Below are 23,325 nucleotides of genomic sequence, written 5' to 3' on the forward strand. Positions count from 1 at the left end.
AATCAGTCTACCCAACCAGGGCGACTTTGTGAATATGAATATTTCTCTGGAAGATTTACAAACCTAACAACGCCCTGTCCACAAGTAAGATTTGTACTGTAAATATATCTAAAGTGTACTGAGATGATACAAACCTGTTAAAACAAATAAAGTCTTGCAAAATTACTCTTGTCACGTTTTTCATTTCCTGCTGTTTAGAAATAAGAGATGTCAAATCACTTCCTCCTTTTATTCTTGTTTTACATTTGAATTCACTCAAAATGTCATAATATAGTTGCCCATATTGTAAAAAAAATTGTATCTCATACTATACTATAGTATGTTGAAAATGTTTGTTTTTTTAACTGTCGTAATGTGACTTGTCCAAATATGCATAAAAACCTATTTTATACAGTCTATGATAAAAACGCTTTCGTATAGTACATTACATAATAATATAATATGGCAAAATATACAAACCCCCACCATATTATAGAATGCTGAAAAACTTAAGTATATTACCGTATGACAAAAAAAGTTTTAAAAAACAGTTCAGCCTGTAGTTTGTCCTAAAATGCCTAAAACTGCTTTATAATAGCACACTGATCATGATTATAAGATAGTATGTCCAAAAATATCATAAAAACACCATATTACATAATGTCCAAAAACTGGACCCCAAAAAAGTGGCATACTTATAACATGTTGGAAAAATGTAAAAAAAACTGATCATCCTGAGGTTTGTCCAAAAATGCCTAAAACACTAATAGCATGTTAATCACTTGATTTAATACGCAAGCAAGCATTCATCAGGCAAAGAACTATATTCGGTAATTTCAGGTAATATTTCGAGAAAAAAGTTGCAAATTTACTAGATTAAAGTGGCAAATCTACAAGAAAAAAAGTCGCAGATTTAAGAGATTTAAAGTGGCAAATCTGCGAGAAAAAAGTCGCAGATTTACGAGAAAAAAGTGGAAAAAAACTACTTTTTTCTCCCAGATTCACCACTTTAACCCTTAATAGGGCACTCATTGAAATACTTGCAAATTCCAAATTTCAACCCTAGAGAATATTGGAGGATATTACATACTGCCAGAATGTGTAAAGAAACCATACGAAAATAATATTTTGAGAAAAAAGTTTACGAGGTTAAAGTGGCAAATCTACGAGAAAAAAATGTGCAGATTTATGAGATTTAAAGCGGTGAATCTGGGAGAAAAAAGTTGTTTTTTCCCACTTTTTTCTTGTAAATCTGCCACTTTTTTTCTTGTAGATTTGCCACTTTAATCTAGTAAATTTGCAACTTTTTTCTCGAAATATTACCTGAAGTTACCAAATATAGTTCTTTGCCTGATAAAGGGTTAATTGTCTCAACTGCTAATTTCAAGTTATCTCCAATACAGCATGGTGGTCAGTTTTTGAATATTGGCCCCCATTCAGAGTCAAATAGATGGCCAACCTTATGATTGACAGGTCACTACACAGTGCAGTGTGTGTTTTCTTCTTAGAGATTTTACCCTTTCCTAGTGTGTTTTATTAAAGTAACTAAACACTAAAGTAACTTAATACCAGAACTAAGTACCTAACTATAAATATATCTAAAATGTACTGAGATTATACATCCTGTTAAAACAAATGAAGTGCAAAATGCTCCTTTGTCATGTTTTTGCTGTTGTTAAGAAATAGGACACATCAACACCACTTTCTCCTTTTATTCTTGTTTTACATCTGTGTTCACGCATAAAGTCTTGAATACATGAGCAGTCTATATTTCAGCATCAATCTCAAAGACCTATTTGTAAATTCACTCTTAACATTTTTGAGAATTTTCTTGATCTATTCGGACTTGAAAGTAAAAGATTATTACTCAAAGCTGGTATTGTATGTATTAGCAGCATGTAAAAAGCATATTATTCTCTCTGAAAGATTCCAGTAAGGCACTGAAAAGGCTTTTGTCTCATAAAGCTGAACAGAATGTGGATTAGATTAGACTACAGAACGTCACAATCCCACCGAAGAAATTCTGTTGTCATGTTAGTATACAACACTGAAACAAGTTGCATAATGAATATGTAAATAAAATACTCAAGCTTAGTGCATATTTAGTTGAAATAAACTCCATAGTATGTCAGCCTCAAAGAGGAGTTGCACCAAAATTGACAGTTTTTATGATAATTCAGACACAATGTTATTTTTAGAGCCAATTTTACTTGTTCTTTGACCAATTAGCAGTCAAAAAGTCAGTTTTTGGTGCAATTCCACTTTAAGCTGCGACCCCCTGCACAGCTGACTGAGCAGTTCACAGCTTCTTAGCACAGTCGGGGCAGTAGATGTGATCTCCGTTGATGACGAAGCGCTTGTTGGCCAGTGAGAGGCAGCACTTCTTGCAGTTGAAGCAATACTCGTGCCAGGAGTATCCCTCATAGTTCACCACATTGGTGCCATGGCCGAACCCTGTGGAGACAGAGAGTAAGTGACATATGTCTGTCAGCAGTGCAGGAAAGATCACAGAAGCAAAACATAGATTTCTTCTTTAGAATATTTCTCGCATTTGTCCTCATATTGAGCACAGATTGGGTTTAAATTATGACAAAATTGCTTTTGCAAGGATGTGATTTTGATTTTTGATTTTATTTATATATTTTTTTTTTCTTTTTAATTTCTTTTATTTTTTTAAAACAATTTCTTTCTTTTTATGTTTTGATAAAAAGACTTGACATGTTTACAAGATGTAGAGCAACATGTATGTGCTGTTTTGTTTTTCTTCAAATAAAAAGTTTAATAACAAAAAAAAAATTATGACAAAATTGAGTTCTTGAGTCTGAAATTACTTTTCAGGTATGTTTGGCATCTTTAGTCCTCTGAACCCCAAAGAATGTTTTTTTTAAAGAATTGCTAAAAAAAATTTTTTTTACCGTTTATCGTAGACATATCGTAGAAATTGTGAAAACATGCATTATCGTCGGAATTCAAACTTTCCGGAAGTCCATAAATGAATCATTGGTTATGAACTTTTCTGTTAGAAAAAGTAACCAAAACCAAGCTTAAAATTGTGATATTTCAGTCAAAATGCCTTTATTCTGTCTCATTTAACAAATGTTACCAAAAAATAAACTGTTTGGAATAAATAGATTATGTTATAAACATTAAATTCTACACTTCTCATTGCAACTGTGAAGCCATGATTGATTCTGCTGAGCCGAACGGTTGTGATAAATATTTACTGAAATTGGACAGAACTGCGGGGTGTTTACACAGAGCAGAGAGGACAGGACAGGAGAAGTTGTAAGCAGATAATTGTTGCATATAAAAATTTAATTTCATTCCTATTATTAAAAAAATAATTTATCAGAGAAATGTCATTATTATTGTGACAATTTGCAAAAACAACTTTTTTGTTGTTGTTCCTACTTCTAGCCATGCGTGTGCTGATTCCACAGACGTGCAGGACTTATATATTGCAGGAAAATTCAAGGCCACAGACAGTAAAATGTAAATGACAGCTTTTTGAGGTTCAGAGGGTTAAATAAGAAAGTTTTTAATTCCACTTTACTGTCCTGGAACAATTCAGAACAACTAGTATGGTGGCTGGCAGAATATAAAAAGTAAGGTTAAAGGTTAAATCTAATATGGAAAAAAGTTAAGAGGAGCAGGAAAAAAGGAGTGAGAGAAAAAAAAATCAGTAACACTTAATTTTGCATGCCTGTAATATCCCAATGTCCGATAAAATATTTATGTAATTATGTAGTGATTATAGAGATAAAATTCAAGATTTAAACAAATGTATTTGTAGTTTAGGTAACGCTTTATATTAAGGTCCTTGTTATAACCATTAATTAACAAGTAATAAGGCCCTTGTAAGTCCTTACAAGATGCTTATTACAAACACCCATAACCCACCCATTATGTCTTTGCCATGCCTTTATTAATCTTATTTTGTTTGCTTATTGATATTAAAATATACTTTATTGCTCATCTATTATAAGTTAACTATAAGTTAACTATGCTTTTTGCAACTAAAGTGAGAACAATGCCTTATTACTTGTCAATTAATCGTTATTAAGGACCTTATTATAAAGCGTTACCGTTTATTATTAGAAACTCAATGCTCCTATTTGTTAAATTGTAGTAAAGGAAACTACACAATTATCCTAGCAACAACAGCATGTGTTCATGTTTTCCTGACCTGTAATTGGGTTCTTGCAGCCGTGGCACTTCTTGGCCACATCGGTCTTGAAGCAGTCCACGCAGTAAACATGGTTCTCATGGGAAGTGAAGCGAGCTGCTGCCAGAGGCTTACGGCAGGTCTCGCACACGAAACACTCGGAGTGCCAGGGATGGTCCTGGTAGCTGATCCCTCCAGAGGTGATGGGCTTAGAGAGACAGAGGAACACTCTGGTCAGAATCTCAAACATCATTCATTCTGCTGAAGGGCAACCGTCTACACCACAGTTTTATTTTTATTTAGACAGAACAGCATACTGTAGGTCACAGTTTATCAAAGTGCGACGTTTGGGCCAATGGTGGCACTCGAAAACATTTTGGGCAGCCCCAGAATGTGACATGAAACAGATGCATTACATTATATAGTATTTGAGTTCAAAAACAATAGTAGTTAATGGAACATTATGGTATCTGGTATATGGTGTATAGTATGTGGTATATGGTGTATAGTATATATATATATATACTATTTTTCGAGAAAATATACATTTTTTCGAGTGCCACCATTGGCCCAAACGTCGCACTTTGTGTGTGTATGTAGTATACTTAACGACTTAAAAGAAAACAATTAAAATCAATTAAAAAACTCAAAGTAGAATATGTCAAAATATGATAGCATGTATTTCTTTAAAAAAAAAAGTCATACAATTCTTCAAAAAGAAAGTCACAGCATAATATAAGAAAAATTAAATAAATAAATAAATGTTTTTTTATTACAGTATAATATGTTTTAAAATATATAATGTTATAGTATATTTTGTAGTATAGTATATTTGTTTTTAAAATTCATTTTAAGAGTTCATAGTATAGTGTGACTTCAAAAATGTGACAGTATATAATATGTCATAAGAAAACATCATAAAAATGTGATAGTATAGGTTTTTTTTTTAAGTAATTGTATAGTTTGCAATAAGAAATGTCATAATATAGTATGTCCTAAAAATGTCATTTAAATGTCATATTACAGAATGTATTTTGTTTGTACCTGCTTGCAGTGGAAGCACTTCTTGGCGAACTTCTTGTCGTGGCAGGGAGCGCAGTAGATGTCATCACCTTTGGTCAGGAAGCTCTGCGTGCGGATCGGCTGGCTGCATTCAAAGCACTTGAAGCATTCCTCGTGCCACACCTTGTTCTTATACTCCACGTTCTGAGATCCTAAAACACAAACACAAAATGAAACCAACCATTTAGGCTGAAAGTGTACACTGTCTGCAAAAAAAAGAAAAGTTAGGTGAACTCAAAATGTCAAGGCAATAAACTTCGATAAAATTTTAAGTTGGACAATTAAACTAAATATTTTAAGTTTTGTTTTTGAGTTTGCTCAACTCTGAATTCAGATTTTTGTCAACTCAACTGTAAGTTTTACTAACTTAGAATTTTACATTGTAATAACTTTTAATCCTTACTTCTGCTAACTTCTGCAATGTGCTGAAGTGGCAGGATTGTAACGCCGCTATGAAATGTCAGCTGATGTTGCAACCACAATTTTGAGTTAGCATTGATACGCTAATGGCTACTCTTGTAGAAGTAACAAGCAGCGCCGCTAGCATCAGTTAGCCGCTAGCTTTCGCTAATGAATTTCACCGATTTCCCACATTTCACAACAAAGAAATAAGAGTTATCAGAACTATTGTCCCTTGTTGTGAACCCCAACTTAAAGATATAACAACAACTCACAAACTTGTTTTTGAGCAGACAACTGGCTTCCTTTGTTGTGCTAACTTACATTATTGCCATAAATGTCAGTAATTTATATTTCCAAGTTTTACCAACTTAAATCACTGTTTTAGGCAAAAAAAAAATACAAGATGGCTTTTTTGCAGTGTATGGAATGTAGTTTCTTACAAGATAGTTTTGTTTGCTTGTTTCCTTGTATGAAGTATCATGATTTTTTTTTTTTAATCTTTCAGTTTTAAACTCTCTGATATTAGCATAGGCCTATGTTGTATCAGCTTGTCCCATTTCTTCATTGAATATGTATGATGTTTATACATGAAATATTAAACCATCAAGGTAAATCTCTGTGTTTTTACTATTGCACCTAACCATCAAATAGAAAAATTAATGTCGGTATCTCTGCTTTATTGAAATAAAGTTCTGTGTGTTTGAGTTCTGTGTGTTTTCATGGTGCCTGAAGTTTTCAGGCACAGTATAAGTTAGTGTTGAGTGCTTGTTGGAAAATGAATGAATACTGAGAAGCACAAATGAGGAAGCTGTCTATTCTAGGAAGGTAACGGAAAAATAATAATAATTATTATTCATGCAGCACTTGATTCAATTACACAGTGCTTTAAATAGAAAAACAATATCAAAGAGAGGCATGAATAAAGATCACAGATTTTATAAGCCTGAACTTCCTTCTTCAAAGCCCTTAAAATGGTTACAGATTCTACTTATTCCCCTGTATCATAAAAATTAGTGACAAAATAAGCAACAATCTAGGTAAAAGTTTAGAATAAATGAAAATTTGTTATTTATTAAGAAAATCCTACTTGAAAATGCATTAATCGGCTTCATCAGGACTGTGCGAGTGTTTGGATCAGATTTAACTGAGAGTGTTTGGCAACGTGCAATAAAAAAAGCCCTCAGATATCAGCCAAGTTTGATTCAAATGCTGCTAAATCCTAAATGACACACATGGCAGTTTTCCAGCTGAGCCCCACTTACTTCAAAACCAGTAAGAAAACCACAGATGAAAAAACGCAAAAGCAGAAGTAAAACAAGCAAAACATTTCTAATTTTGCACATTTAGAACCACTTCTGTAACAGCAAACACACCTGGCAGGACCACCTTGTAGCAGCCCTGGCAACGGTTGCCGTCCTCCCTGGAGCCACACTTGCCACACATGATTTTGCCATCATCCCGGGCGTTGAACGGCTCGGTGGCCAGTGGCTTGTAGCACTTGGCACAACGGAAACAGTCCTCATGCCAGTAACGGTTCTTATGGTGCAGCTCCTGAAACACACAGAGTGGAAGCTGGAGGTGAGCGGAGCAGAGGTGTCCTCTCACTGAGTCCTCACACAGACCTCATTAAAATGGAGATTGTTTGCTCATCATGTGGACTGAGGCCCAGGGCCAGGACAGAGCACAAGAACATGTGGGAGGCGGTAAAGTTGATGTGAAGTGAACTGGTGAACCATCAAGGAGTTAGATGGGGCGGCTGTGGCTCAGTTGGTAGAGTGGTTGCCCCCCAACCGAAGGGTTGGTGGTTCAATCCCCAACCACGGCAGCCTACATGTCGAAGTATCCTTGAGCAAGATACTGAACCCCAAATTGCTCCCGATGCTGCGTTCATCGGTGTGTTCATGGTGGCAGGTGGCACCATTTAGGGTAGCCTCTGCCACCAGTATGAATGTGTATGTGAAAGGGTGAATGAGCGCAGTCTGTAGTGTAAAGCGATTTGAGTGGTCGCAAAGCGACTATAAAAGCGCGATAGTGCAGGTCCATTTATCATTTAGATGGTGGAAATGTGACATAAAGTATTTAGATGTAATGACACATTCAACTGCCTGTGACTGCTGGATGAACACAAACATCCTCACTTGTATTAAGCCAAAAACATCCTTTTTCTGTTTAATTTAATTACAGTTTACTTTATGTATTTGCATGTTAATGTACAGTACCAGTCAAAAGTTTGGACACACCTTCTTATTCAATGGTCTTTATTTTCTACACGGTAGATTAATATTAAAGACATCAAAACTATGGTGGAACACATATGGAATTATGTAGTAAACAAAAAACTGTGAAACAAACCAGAATATGTTTTTCTTAAAAGTAGCCACCTTTTGCGTTGATGGTCTCAAACACATTAAGAATAATCAATCAATCAATCATCAAGAAATTAACTCTTGGCTTTAATTCTCTTTTCATGGTTTGTTCAACCAATTTAAACTTTAATAAGGCGTAAAAATAAATAATCTTGCAGAAAGCACGAACTGAAGAAGCAAAGCAGCAAGCAACACTCTCTCACAGACACACACACACACACACACACACACACACACTGCCGGTAGACTGTGAGCAGCCAGAGTCAGAACATGCTGCAGAAAAACGTTGCAGAAGCAGAATTGAGCATTTCAGTCTCAAAGTAGAAATGGGCTAGTCTGGCTATGTAAACATCAATTTCTGTCGCTCTACATACGTCATCTGGTATAACTGATACGATTGGCTAAGAGCTACGTAAAGACGCTTTTGATAGACATTCGTAGCGCCCAATAAACGGCTCTGGAGGATCGTAAACCACGCCTCCTCTATGGAGAAATGAATTGCTGGTGGCCAGACTATCATCATTTGTGACATAGTCTGGCGTTAGCCAAGCTAGAAAATAATTTAAAAAATAAAGAAAAACCATTGAACGAAAAGGTGTGTCCAAACTTTTCTCTGGTACTATATATTATGTGACATTTGTTTTAAACAGATTTTGAATGGTGAATAAAGGTCATATGAGAGAACAGAACAGTGGCTTCTGTGCTCCTTATTTTGTTTTGATGCTTCAGTCACTCAGTGCGTGCTCACCTTGGCGTCAGCCCCGATGGGGCGTTTGCACTCTGCGCAGGTGTTGGCGCAGAGCTTATCGAAGCACTTGGTGCACACATGCTTCTCGTCCTTCTTCACATACTTCTTCCCGTGCAGGTTGTCCCGGCAGTAGTAGCAGTCGAAGCGGTCAGTCATGGTGGAGCTCATATAACTCCTGGGACCTCCTGGAAATACCAAGACAATGTTAGACTCACACAGCTTCTGTCCTCCCCGGCTGTTTCCTTTAGACACCAGATGGGGACAGTGTTGCCTTTATTTTTTTAAAAGCCTCATGACTCTGAACAATACAACTCGATGAATACATTCATTTATACAGCACTTACAACACTGTAGAATTGATTACAAGAAAAACCCCCAAAATAAATTAGGTACAATAACCAGCATTTAATGGCGGGTTTGGTTAGCAGCAGAATTATGCTCAAGGTGGTCTCTGTAAATCTGACCTCTGTACCAGGGACATGGGAGTACCAGGGGTTATTTCAGGTCTTGCTCAGTGCCACTTTCATGTAATACCACCTGTCTTTGGGCACTTCACAAGAGCCAGAAAATTGTGAACAATGTTTTCCAAGCCATCTTTCCAAGCTGTATTTATTTATGATAAAATGTTCTGATTTCCCAGGAGTTCCCCTCTGGTTCTCTATCCCTCCAGGAGCCAACTCATTTATAAAATCCTGCATGATCTACTGCTAGCGGTGTACAGTGAAGTCATTATCTGTATCTGTTTTCATTTAACCAGCAAAATGATCTGTCCCTGTATCTGTGTTCGTATAAAGGACAGAGAGTGAATGTGGGTTATATCCGATTTTGTATACCTATAATCTCAAAAAACATAATTACTGATGCACAGTTCTGTCAATGATGTTTTTTCCCCCCAGAATAAAACTAGTATAGATATATGTTTCTAGGATATAAAAACTGTTTCCATGAGATTATTTGTTCAAAATAAAATATTCAGATTGGGGTAAACCCCTAGCACCTGCTCTGTACTTCAAAATGCAAAAACAAATCTTTGCAGAAATCAGATAAAATGGGTTTTATGTGTTTTCCCTCTAACAGTGGTAAGACACAGTGGGATGCAGCTCTCACAGCAGCATACCAAACTGATGAGAGAAGTGTGAGTGACGGTAAGAAAGCAGCCCACAGATGTCTGCTTGCTTTCTGGCCTGTAGACTTTTTTATCAAGCTCTCCCTGGAAAGCTTAGATCATATTTTTAGACGGTCTGACGCGCTCTAAAGACGCCCCTATGAGCCCAGCCCACACTCTCTTTTGTCTGCATTTTTGGTCAGGTCATTTTATTGGCTGTTAGCGTAAACACCAGGTTTACTCTCCAGTCATCAACATTCCTGCGTTCCCATCACAGGCAGCGTCCTCTGGGAGTAGACTGAGTCGTTTCCTGGAACAACTGTGTGTAGTTGGAGTGTGTAGATGCTTTATCTGCATAACTTTAAAGCTTCTCTCTCTCACAGGATGTCAGGGAGAGCAGCTGAGCTGTGTGTGAACTTTAGTGAAAGTGATTTATATATCGTTTTAATCCTGTAAGTACAAACGGAGGAAACAATGGGTGGAATGGCATTTTTGTCCTGGTAACCATAGGAACAAGGAAAATATTTATGAAAGGGGACTGCGGCTATTTAAGTGGGATGTGGTAAACAGCCTCCTGGAGCATGGTATGTGCCCCCGGTGTGTGTGGAGAGATAGATTGGAGAGGAATATCTATCTGCAGCTGTGCTCCGGGGATAAAGTCGGGACTGAGCCCTCACACGCCCCAATCCGCCTACGCTCACCTCCATGCGGCATTTCATGGAACCAAAGCAGGAAAAACCCACCCACTCCAACACTGTCAAATCACACACACAATGAACGGGTCTCACTTCTGAGCCCAGCCAGCTAAAAGGTCTATTTTAGACATGTCCTCTCTATTTTAAGCACTTTGACCTTCCAGCAGGGACAAATGGAGACGCTTGCAGAGTGATGACTACTGGGACTATGCAGCTATTGTGGCCCCAGTTGACACTGGTCCAGTAACTTTAATCTTTTATCACAGACAGTGTGACAGCTGCCCCCTGTCAAGAAGGCATGGTATGTGCGGACCCTCAGCTGTGGAGGGGAGTGAAGTAAACCACTGTGGTCCCATCGGGGAGCAGGAAAGGTCAATGTGAGCTTAGTTTGAGAGGTGAGTCAGAGAGGTGGGAGATGATCAAAGGCAGACTGGATATAAGCCAAATCAACAGCTATACTCTCAAAACTCTAAGTTCTCTCATGAAAGTAGGCCTCCTAAAAATAAGGCAATTTTATAAAAAGCATATCCGGCTATCGTGGAGAACAAAAATGACTGCAAAACAAATAGAATAAAGTACAATGCAAACCCTTAACCGCTTACTGCATGTTCATTAGCCATTGTCCAACATGCATTAATAAAATGAAAATTGGAGAGGTCCACATAACAGATTTCTACTACAAGCTTTCTACTATCTCATGATACTAAATACTGCGTTCATTTGACATCCATCTGACTACAGAAAGATCAATTCAATCATTCACTCCATGAACGAAAAGGGCTTTAATGGACTTTGAGACTCTTCTGCAATTATATCTCCCATCGAAAAAAGATTGGGAGTCTGGGAAAAAAATCAATAAAAACAGAATGCAATGATTTGCAAATCCTGGGCAACCTACATTAAAATAAAATGAAAAAAACATTACAAAGACAAGATATCTAAGGCTCAAACTGATAAATAATTGAACAGCTAGAACAGCCTGATAAGTTCAGAAAATTACATCATGTTATGATTTCCAGAATCCAAGATGATATCTTTTCATATCAAAATATTAATATAATATCGATATATTGGGCGGCCTTCGTTGGAATACTGTAAACCAGGTAATATATTGCTATTTTTTAAATCTAATTTTACAAAAACCGAAGAGCAGACCACCGTATGCATAAAATCTAAGTTTGAAAAAACATTGCTTTTTTATGCAGTTATGGTGCCTGTTGCATCCAAAATCATAGCATTATTTCTGCTACAAATCATTAATTAGAAATCTTTACTGTTTTTGGAGGATCAATCCAGTATCCCATAAACATAACATTACAATACTTAACGGCATTATTATTTTAATTTCACCCCTGTCAAGCATTATATATGTTAATTTTGTTGGTGAAAGCTGGTTTGAACATGTTACACATCAACAAAGCACATAAACATAAAATCTCTAAAAGCCTGAGCTGACCTTTGAGTTTATATTTATAGTGTTAAGAGGTTCATTGTGCTATACTGTATTGTACAAGGACAGTAATAAAATACTGAAAACGTGTTGATTTTTTTGTAGTTGTTGAATAGATGAACTGAAAGATTAAGTGTTCCTTTGTCAGTAAAGAAATGTATTCTCCTTCTCAAGCTAAATTAATAATTTAAAATGCATTGGATTTAAAAAAAAAAAAATGCATTGTCACAAAGCTGGAAATAGAGTTGTTTTTCTCATAAAAAGTCAATGTCACAGGACAGCATCATCATGTTAAAAATGCTTTACAAATTCAAACAAATACATATTATGGAAAAATGCCAGCAAACAGTTTTACTATTGTGCACCTAATTACACACATTGAACAACTTTTTAATTTAGCATCATTTTTTTTTTACCTGAGTGTTTGTAGAAAGTCATGATTCCAGTGAGGTGGCACAAAAGAAGGAGGAAAGAAGGACAATACAGAGACAGGAGGAGACGGTAGCATCCACAGAGGGTCAAACCAGGAGACCATAGACCTTATAACGTTATGGGGGGTTGTTTATACCCCTCTGTGACCCAAACAAACCCCAACCCCACGTCCAAATCCAACCCTAACCCTAACCTCCACTCCTTTTTAGGCTATGGATTAGAGAATAGAGCGGATGAGAGAGAGTATGGAGGGATAGATTAGGTGATAGAGATTGGAATCCACTGCTGTAACATCAGAAGGTAAAAAAAAAAAAAAGTTTTGAGTGATGGCCATGAGAGACAACAGATACTCCCACTGCCTCTGTATAAAATGTTTTGTTAGAGCGATCAGGACATGTACAGATGACGTGCTGGATCACTTAACATCCTAACTCAAAGGATGAGTCACAGCAGGAGATGATGTTATTGACTGAGCCGAGGAGAGACAAAGTGTGGTGGAGGGTTATGTAAGTATCTCTTCTTCTATCTTCATGTCTAAGTGTTCGTGTGTCTGTGTAAATACATACTGTACATCACATTTCCCAGAAGATAATGTGGTATGTTCAGACTTAACTGTGAAGTGAGTCAGAGCAGAATATTTTACGATGTGGGAAGAAAAAATGACTGTTAGTGATGATTTTTATTCTCACCGTTATCTTTCTTTTCGTGATTCTTATTCCAAGACAGAATATTTCTTTTAAAGCTGCAGGAAACACCCAGTGCATTCCTGATAAAAGAGCAAAAAGATATCAAGAATACGCTTGTCTCTCAAAAACGAATGCTCTAACTGTGGAAAAATGTGCTCATCCATCACTATTTTATCAAATTTAGAGTGACAGCAGCTATAGCTGCTGAACGTTAAAATCAACCCTGTTCCAAAGTCATTATCATATATTGCAGTTAAATATTAATTTTAGAAAGCTGCTTCATTTGGAAGATTCCTACTAAAAAAGTCCAGGTATTTAATGCATGTAATTAAACCAGCAATAACAGAATTATTGGCCACTTTGGGGCAGCAGAAACAAAATGCCAACACATATTTCGGGTTGACCCAAAAACTAAAATCTGGTACTGAAAATGTACTTTTCATGCTAGGTTGTTCAGGTCCATGTCGTCTCCCTCCAGCAAGCTGACGGATTATTTAGTTTCTTGCAATAAAATAAGGAGGTATCTAATAGATTAATTTCAGGTTTTTGAGTTACTCGTCCATTGCAGCCCTTTCAATGCGAATAATAGGAATAAATAGACACATCGAATCCGACAAAAGTTAATCTCAAACGGAGAGCTGGGTTGCTCAGGGATAGTTAGGACATTTCAAAAGAAAACACCCTTTTATTTGTCTTTTGTATCTCTAACTCTGTTTTGGATTGAGTTTTTATTACTATTTTATTCTATTTTATTTTATTGTTTTACTCTTTTTAGTATTTTATTCTTTTTATTGTTTTTATTTATACCCAGTTGTGTATGATTTATTCTATTTTAATAACTGTACAGCACTTTGGTCAACTGAGGTTGTTTTTAAATGTGCTCTATAAATAAACTTTGACTTGACTTGACTTGACAGCAATCAAGCTGATTTTGACACTAAAACTTACTCACATGGTGTTCAGTTAGGATATAATGAGGCACACATATCGTGGGCTGACCCTGATTTTAGCCGAGGGTTTGTGGGCCTTTTCTGGAGCAGAATTAGCTTCAACTTTGCAGAATCATCCCTTGCATACACTGTAACAAATTATTCTGCAGTCATTTTATTTTACGTAATATATTTGATAAAATGTATTAAATATAAATGCGTCCTTGATTTTGAGGCAGTTGTTTAAGTAACTTTAATATAAAAATGTTTGAGATAGAATCTACTTATTTTGATCACATTAAATACAATCTTTATGTGTATGTAATTCTAAATCAAGAGAATTTTGAATGAATTCAAGACAATAGAATTAGTCCATTTTTAATTGACAGGCACTTCCTGTTAGGTTGTTATTAACTCAACTTGTAACGTAGTTAGATTTAATTAATAATATTGCAACATGGTCTCACAGGAATCCGTGAAATAGCCACGGATTGCTTAACTCAAAATCTGTGGAATAGCCACGGAATCACTCAAATTTCCGTGAAACTGACACGGATTTCTCTATAATGCAAGTTAATGACAGTCATATCCCGTGGCTATTCCACGGATTTTGAGTTAAGCGAATCCGTGGCTATTTCACGGATTCCTGTGAGACCAGGTTCTAATATTGCCTGCAATCTGTTGCCTCAATTTTATTGAGTAGCTATTGTTTATCTTTTTTTACAGTGTATCGCCTAAACAGGAGGCTAAAAGTTGTGCGAAACAGTATAATTCTAAACATGAGTCACACTTGACGGTGTATATTTAAACCAGGGCTCATAGAGGTGCAGTGTGTATCGTATAGCTCTGGGTTTATAATTAATCCTGGATTAACAAAGTGTGTGTGTGAGAAATAATCCCAGGTTGACCGAGCAAAATCAGGGCTAAACCTGCTCTGGAGCTGGACCGAGGCTAAAGTCATAGACTGTATATAATAAATATATATATAATATATAAAGTCCAGGTTAGCTGATTTTCCAGGATTGTGCCAGTGTGAAAGCTTGTTTAGCTCCAGGCTAACAGCTCCCTCAGTGGCTGAGTGGCTGTTTGAAAAGCCCCCTTGTGGATTCATCATGAACAGCAACACCTTTGACATTATATGTATTCAATTAAGCCAGGGGTGTCAAACTCTGGCCCGCGGGCCAAATTTGGCCCGCAGTGTAATTTTATTTGGTCCGCGAGGCAATACCAAATTATTATATTATTATTTAAAAATTAATGACATTGATGTGTTTTTTATTTGAAATTTGATTTTGCATGTCTGCACTATTTAGTTATATATTGTATGTATATAAGCGTTGCTGGTTCCATATTTAATGTTAAAGCAAAACATGTTTGGTATATATTAAAAGGTTTATTTGTTCAATGTTGGCCCGTGATTTTATTCAAGTTTTAAATTTTGGCCCATTGTGTATTTGAGTTTGACACCCCTGATTTAAGCCATCCACCCATTCATCCATTGTTATTATATAAATTCTGATTATAGCTGCTTTAAATTCTGTTAAATATCATCATTACATTACTGCCAACCAGCTATCATGATCAAACCCATCATCAGCATCATCATCATCTGTTCTGCAGCGGAGCAAATGCTCCACAGATGGCACTTTACTCTGATTAGTTTGGGCCTTTAGAGTCAGCTTAAATACAGAAAAATACGATCATAATGGGAACGAGAGGAGACTGAGAGCCTCTAGAGACAGGAGATAAATGAGTTAGACTCAGGCCTCAGCTAGGAGCCATAATACTTTCATTTTAAAACTAATTTCTTCACTTTATTAAATAAACTTCTTCATATGTCAGGCACAAAACAAATCAATGCAGTCGTCTTGTGTTTGTGTTTGTGTGCTTGTTGTATAAAGGGCATCTGGTTGTAATTACAGATTTGATTTGGATTATTATCATGAAGCACACCATTCTGTTTGTCCTTTTTTAATCTGTCACCTAATTATTCTAAACCCACAAAGACTAATTATTGAGCAGGAAGGCGCCGTGACTACCGGTCTTCAATAACCTCCCCTGCACAACGGAAACTCTGTTCCTCCTCCTCTTCTGTTTATCTACAGTTAGACTTTCCTAAATATCTCCTCTCCAGTCACATCTTTCAGTCTTGTCATGATGCCTTTCTCTCTGGTTCCTTCTTTAGTAGTGTTGAATGATGACATTGGATTTTGACTGTGGGAGGTGGGGCAAAATGCTCAAATGGAATAAAGACGACGATGATGATGATGAACACAAAGAATAACGAGGAGGATAATTATGGGAAAAAATGCATGAACTTCTTATAATGATGTACCCTATTATTGTGCAGCAGCATTTAACAAATAAATAAACCTTGCATAATGCAGAATAAAGTGCTTAAGAGTTTTAGAAACTATCATAATTACTCTGATTTAGCAAAATACTTCTGGAGCCAATGAAAGCATAATTAGCATCATCTGAACAAAGGGGGTTTCTGAAAGTTGTTGAATGTGCAGGATGATTGTGTAAAAACGCAGTATTTATCATTTATGAACAACAAATGCTGTACAGCAAACTAAAACAAATACTATTACAAGCAAAACAAATTGGCTAACAACATAGTTTACAGTCTGATGGACACTTAATGCTTTTATCTTATATAAACTGCACATATAAAGGCTCTATGAGAAGTTATCAAGCATGACATTTGTATATAACATGGAAATATATTTTGCCATCACTTGTCAAATATCAGGTGTTATTTGAGGAGATGTGACTAACACATATTAATGTTATAAATATAATTATAAATATCATGAATGTTACATATAAAAGTTTGTCGTTGGCGTTATTTGTTTCCTCTGATATCAGAAACAGCTAAATCAGTCCGTCTTAGTCGAGCATTTACTGCTTTTAAACACAAAAACCTCATTGATGGAAAATACATTTTTCACTTTTAATGTTTATTCCATGTTTGTCAGACTTTTGTTTAAATACAAGCTGCTAAATGAGTGTTTTTAAGCTGCAGGACATGTTTGTTTATCCATTTTCTTCCTGTTTTGATTCCCTGACAGCACTAATATAAAGTACATCTGGTTTCACACAGTCTGCTTCATGATCACCGTCTCTTTTTGTGATGGTGTTAACTCCACCTGGTGACTGTTGTCCTGACAGACAATAGAGCTGGAATGCAGCATGCTGCTCCCCACCTGCCACCCCCAAAGCCTCCGCTTGTAATGGAGTCAAAATAACTGCTCATCATCTGGAACAACAATAAAAAAAACTATAAATATTCAAACTTTCCAAATAAGTTTATCCTGGTTAAAGGCAGTGCCAAGAAACACTGAGTAAACTCCTTTGATTTCTTTAATTTTTGCAAGTCTTCAAAGTCACAATAATGGAGAAACTACCTGAAAACATGAAAACAATAGCAGGTTTTTGTGTATCTTCGCTCTATTTAATGCACTTTAGCATGCATGTTGCACATAACAGCTAACCACGTAATACATGTTCAACTCCTTGTTGGGAAATGTGACTTGCAGCAACTTTTTAGGGGTTATTTGTGACAGGGTTCACCTACAATTTCGTATTTGGATATTTAATATTGACATTATGTACTAACTGTGTTAATTTGCATAGAGTATATTTGTCTACAACAGTGACTTTGATGAACACCAGACAACATTTTATGGATGAATTATGCATGCATGTTTAATTACAAAGACTTCAATTCTTTTTTTTTTTTTTTGGCCCTGTATTAAACTGGTTAGTCTAATTTAATATGTCGGAAAAAATACATCCACTAACTGAAACAGACTATATTATGCTCACTCACATGCATGCTATCGTGAGATTAAAATGCATGTCATGAATTCTTTGCTAGGTGTTGCCTCTTGGCTACAAGCCCATCACCTCTTTAAGTGGTACACTTACACTTGTGGTCACAAAGAAACAGGAAATCTGACCTGTACTTCCTGAACAAATGAGAGCAAATCACTCAGTGCGATGGGAACAAACGCCCATACAAACTCTCTTCACCGTTACCAACAGCAACAAAAACCAAATCAATATGTCAGAGAGCTCGTCTCTCAACATGACCTCTGGCCCAGGACACCCATGTGTCTCAGTCACCCTCCAAATCTGGTTAGCAGGCAGACAGAGCCGTGACAGACTATCACTGTCAGGGGAACAGTGACTCACCATGCACACACAAACACAAACACACGGACAAGACAACGGGACAGGATCACGCTCTCATTTGTCCACACTCACAGCTGTGTTACAGCACGAACAAAAGGTCAGCGAGCGGCTGAAGGAATCAGGGCGTGGCTGCAAGACCCAGACACATCGAGGTCAAATACGTGTGGATGAAAGGCCACGAGGGGAACTCTATCAACACAGTAACACTCCCGTCCAACGGATACACACACACACACACACACACACTTTGAGATAAAGCCTTCACTGTGGGCCAGCGAGCACTTCAGCTCTCATCGGTCTCACATGACTCGCGCCTCTAAACACAGAAGAAGAAGTCAGTCCCTCTTGCTGGTGTGTGGAGAAATGTTTCCAAGTGATCTAAATGTGTGTTTGACTGTGGACTCAATATGTCAGTAAGGATACCCATGAAACATCATAAAACATAAATTCTTCATGCATAGTTCATGTCAACTTCTGAGACACATCAGGTTGTTGCATCACTGCAGTTACATTTTCAGCTTGTACATGAAAATGGTCAAAACACAGAAAGATTGATCTTTATCCTCCCACTGAGGCTTTTTTTTTTAGAAATAAATCTTACTTTACTTTCAACGGCAAGAAAAATAAACTGTAGCTTTTCTGTCTGTGATTAAATGCTGTGCCACGTTGAATATTAATGCAGTGTCCTTCATTTTACAGAGCCTTGATTTGGAGTGCTACGCATATCTACATCACAAATGCTAAAAAAAAAGTCCCTTACTCACCATCGCATTTTTTATGATTTAGAGAAGGAGAATGGACCGACTAAAAAAGTGTACAATATATTTAGAAAATATTCACCAATTTACCATGCCTTCAGACAGCCCTGTTTGAGTTTATAGGGGGGAACTGCAGCCATTATATGCTCTTGTCAAGGCCACCAGACTCCATTGACAAAAACAGTAATTGAACATCACAGAAGACAAGAGTTGCTGGTCTGCTGCTGCCCCCATTAGTTAATGTTTTTTTATTGTGTAACTTTGGCAAATTCAAACTAACCCTTTATACAAACACAAAAGTCACATAATAACACAAAAAACTCAGAAACGACGGAGGCTTTGGTAGACCAGCTGCCTTCAGTGTTCTGTGAGGTAAAATGACAGTTTTTGTCAAAGGAGTCTGGTGGCTTTGACGAGCACATACACAAAGTGGCTTCAGTTACCCATACATATAAATAAACACGGCTTTCTCATGTCACAGTAAAGTGGGGTAAATAAAATATCAGTTTAACTGTTAACCCTTAACAGGGCACTCATTGAAATACTTGCAAATTCCAAATTTCAACCCTAGAGAATAATGGAGGATATTACATACTGCCAGAATGTGTGAAAAAAACCATACGTAAATAATATTTTGAGAAAAAAGTTCACGAGATTAAAGTGGCAAATCTACGAGAAAAAATGCGTAGATTTATGAGATTTAAAGTGGTGAATCTGGGAGAAAAAAGTTGCTTTTTCCCCACTTTTTTGCTCGTAAATCTGCAAGTTTTTTTGCGCAGATTTGCCACTTTAAATCTCTTAAATCTGCGACTTTTTTTCTTGTAGATTTGCCACTTTAATCTAGTAAATTTGCAACTTTTTTCTCGAGATATTACCTGAAGTTACCAAATATAGTTCTTTGCCTGATAAAGGGTTAATGATTTGTTTAGGTGGCTAACATATTCGTTTTGCTGCCCCCTTCCACAGCAGAACATTGCTTAGCTTCACTTTCGGTACTCCGACTGCTTCTCCAAACTACTGTAGGTGATACACTGACTATGGATTAGTACCCATACCTAACCCCAAGAAATCCGAACTATCCCTTTAATTAAAGGATCTGAGCACTCTTATTATTCTCTTATAAAGATCTTACATGAGGCACCCAACCTCTCACTCTCTTTCATTCTCTCTTTTTGTGACTCTCTCATCATTTATTTCTGACTTTCCTGCTCTTTTATACAAAACTCTGACTTTTCTCTCCTTCTAAATGGGGATAAAGGGTGAGGACAGCAGTGCAAGACGAGCAGTCCGACATCCACAAGAGACTGATTGCCTCCACTCAGCTCGCTCAGCCCACAGAGACAAACAAGCAGCATTGCCTATTTAGGAGTAGGGCTGGTGAGAGAGCTGTTTCATGTGTTTCATCAACTCGGTCATCTATACTCACACCCTCCCTCCCTTCCTCTCTCTCTCTCTCTGCTCCATTTGCAAGAATAAAAGACTTGATGTAACTGCGTGTCTCTGCCTGAATAAACTGCAGGCACCAAAGCTTTCAGTCATGTTCGTGTGGCAAATGTCCCGCTGCTGGTCTGACGGAGAGGAGACCTCACAGGCACCGACATTAAGCAGCTTCACAGGAGAATCATATAAATTATACACAAAATACCAGGCGTTATGAATGAATAATCTGTAACTGCGCTGCTGGATTTGTACATTGCTCTTTGTGCTGATTTTTCATCAAACATTAAGATACATCAGATAGTCTTAAAAGTGATTTGTAAATTGCAGTCTTCTCAAGTTAAAAGTAGGTTAACAGGGTGAAATACAAAGTTTTTATGGCTTTTGAAGGGTGGTGAAGTCATACTTCAGCCACAAGGAGGTCCAGTGTTCCAGAGAAAGGACCGTAATCTCCAGGTCCTTAAATGACATCATGCATTTGGTTTGGCAGCAGATGCACAAACCAGAAAGGGAGGAGACGGTAGGCTGATGTATGTTTTAACAGTTTCAGGCTACACAGAGTTCCTCTGGGCTCTGCTGATCATTATACAGATGCCAGCAGTAACAATAACACCATATCACACTGTTTGATCTGCAAGTAGCTGTAAATCTGATGCTTCTATTAGCTCCTGTTTGAGCTGCAGTGCATTACATTTTACGTGTTAAATAAATTCATTAGAGTGTGATGCAGGAAGCGGTGTCAAAATATTAGGTACAGCTGCCATTACAGGAAACATTATTAGTTACAATGTCTTCATAAAGGTCAGGGATGGAGAAAGTATTCAGATCATTAACCATTATTAAAGTAACAGTAGCACTACCATGCTATAAAAATATTTAATTACAAGTAAAAGTCACACATTTCATCAGATTTTCAATACAGGATTATCATGGCCAAAAAGATAATGATAACGATATTAGTATCATTTCTATAGGACATTTGAAAATAATAATAAACTAACAATGATATCATCTTTAACTTTGTTTATCATGGGTTGACAAGAGTCTGTAACCATAACAACATAACAAAGCAAGAACAGAAAGAAACAAAAATGAAGTGAGAGGTGCTGGATTATTGGCATCGTGTATTATTAACAAACATTTTCCTTTTCATAATTTTACTAAATAGGCTATCATGGTTATCCCAACACCCCTAAAATGTTTAATACATCTTTATAATTGGATCAAAATTATTGGTAACGCTTTATAATAAGGTCCTTAATAACCAATAATTAACAAGTAATAAGGCATTGTTCTCGCTTTAGATCCGGTAGTTGCAAAAAGCATAGTTAACTTATAGTTAACTTATAGTAGATGAGCAATAAAGTATATTTTAATATCAATAAGCAAACCAAATAAGATTAATAAAGGCATGGCAAAGACATAATGGGTGGGTCATGGGTGTTTGTAATGCCATTATTAACACTTATATAAGCTTATAAACACACAATAATGTTAATAAGCATCTTGTAAGGACTTACAAGGGCCTTATTACTTGTTAATTAACCTTAATATAAAGCCTTACCAAAGTATTAATGCATTAACTTGATAATAGGATTATGTTATGTTATTATTATAATGTTGTAGTTTCGTGGGTTAGTTGCTAATCTAACTGCTTAGATATACTTAATAGTCCTAGTTTTCTTTTTTTAGATTCTTGATATGAAAAGTAGTATTTTACGGCCGTAAATAGAATTAAAAGTATAATATTTCTATATGAAATGTAAAGTGTAGTATCATGCAGTAGCATCAAATGAAAATAGCCTCCTCTGTACTTAGAGGTACTTAACCTCATCAACTTTCCGCTACAGTTGCAATATCGATTTCCTCTTAAAGGAAATAGGACTCCCTGACACAGACATACAGGGTTTGGTCCTGGAATTAAAACCTTAAAAATATACTTTTCTCCAAAATAACATGAACATAGGCTACATTACGGAAAATGAGAGATATATGCGGAAATATACGTCCTAAATAAGCGCAGTGCCAAACAAAGCGCATCACCTGTTGCGCAGAGCAGCAGCGCCGTGCCCAATAATACAGAGAAGCGCACTACAAGAAAATAGTCGCACATTTACGCATTTTCCAGTCAGGACTCTTTGTTTGTAAGTGAGAATGTAACTGACTTCGATTATGTCGCAAACCTCCATCCGATAATGTAAACGCAGCAATTACACATTTAAAGTAACTGCTCTTAAATGGACCAAATCTCCGCCTGATGATAAACTTCTTATCATAACACATAATCTAAAGTGATCTGAGCAGCAGCTGCCTGATAATCTGAGTGAATCGCAGCTGTGATTGTGTACTCACCTTTCCAAAGCGAACAGATGAGCGTGTCTTTCGGTCACCAGCTGCAGTGTGTGTGTGCGTGTGTGTGTGTGTGTGTGTTTGTCCGGTGGGTTTGGCCGAGAGGTGAAGTCTGCGGAGGCAACGCTGCTTTAAAAGACAGAGGGAGCTGAGAAAAAAAACACTTGAGGACATGAGCCAAACCTCTGTAAGCTCTCATAAACAATGACCTCAACCAGGAATTTACAAGCTCTCTTTGTAAAGTTCTCATTGGCCTGCACACGAAGAAAATGGGATCATGAAGAAAATAGTCATACCTTTAATGCATCAGCGAGCACTGAGACACAACACTGGCCTTTCTGTGTTAAAGGCAGGCTATGCACTGCAATAACCTCCATTCATTCTATGCACCATCCTTACTATATTTTATAATTTCTGCTGTTTGCACAAGATGCACTGACTTGTTCAGCTGACACAGTTTCTGTATTGTGCTCACTCGTCTCCTTCTTTGGTAATGAATAGAGGAATTACATCAAGATGACTCATTCTTAACCTCAAAGTAAATACATGCAGCATGTAAACG

General features: G+C 36.9%; 1 protein-coding gene across 2 annotated transcripts; it reads right to left on the bottom strand.

Annotated features, from left to right (window-relative positions):
- Positions 1 to 1,660: 1,660 nt before the first annotated feature.
- Positions 1,661 to 22,881, bottom strand: fhl1a (four and a half LIM domains 1a). Of its 2 annotated transcripts, XM_059345779.1 has the most exons (6): positions 22,767 to 22,881; positions 8,723 to 8,907; positions 6,982 to 7,159; positions 5,189 to 5,358; positions 4,166 to 4,352; positions 1,662 to 2,433 (listed from the first exon to the last, which is right to left on the bottom strand). In XM_059345779.1, the coding sequence occupies exons 2-6, from the start codon at positions 8,888 to 8,890 to the stop codon at positions 2,279 to 2,281; spliced, it is 858 nt and encodes a 285-aa protein (XP_059201762.1). In that variant the 5' UTR covers positions 8,891 to 8,907; positions 22,767 to 22,881; the 3' UTR covers positions 1,662 to 2,278. The 2 variants fall into 2 exon arrangements, with proteins under 2 accessions (XP_059201763.1, XP_059201762.1); XM_059345780.1 differs by lacking the exon at positions 22,767 to 22,881 and having other exon boundaries at positions 1,661 to 2,433; positions 8,723 to 8,903.
- Positions 22,882 to 23,325: the final 444 nt, after the last annotated feature.

Source organism: Centropristis striata, chromosome 12 (assembly GCF_030273125.1).
Source record: "Centropristis striata isolate RG_2023a ecotype Rhode Island chromosome 12, C.striata_1.0, whole genome shotgun sequence".
Classification (NCBI taxonomy): Eukaryota; Metazoa; Chordata; class Actinopteri; order Perciformes; family Serranidae; genus Centropristis; species Centropristis striata.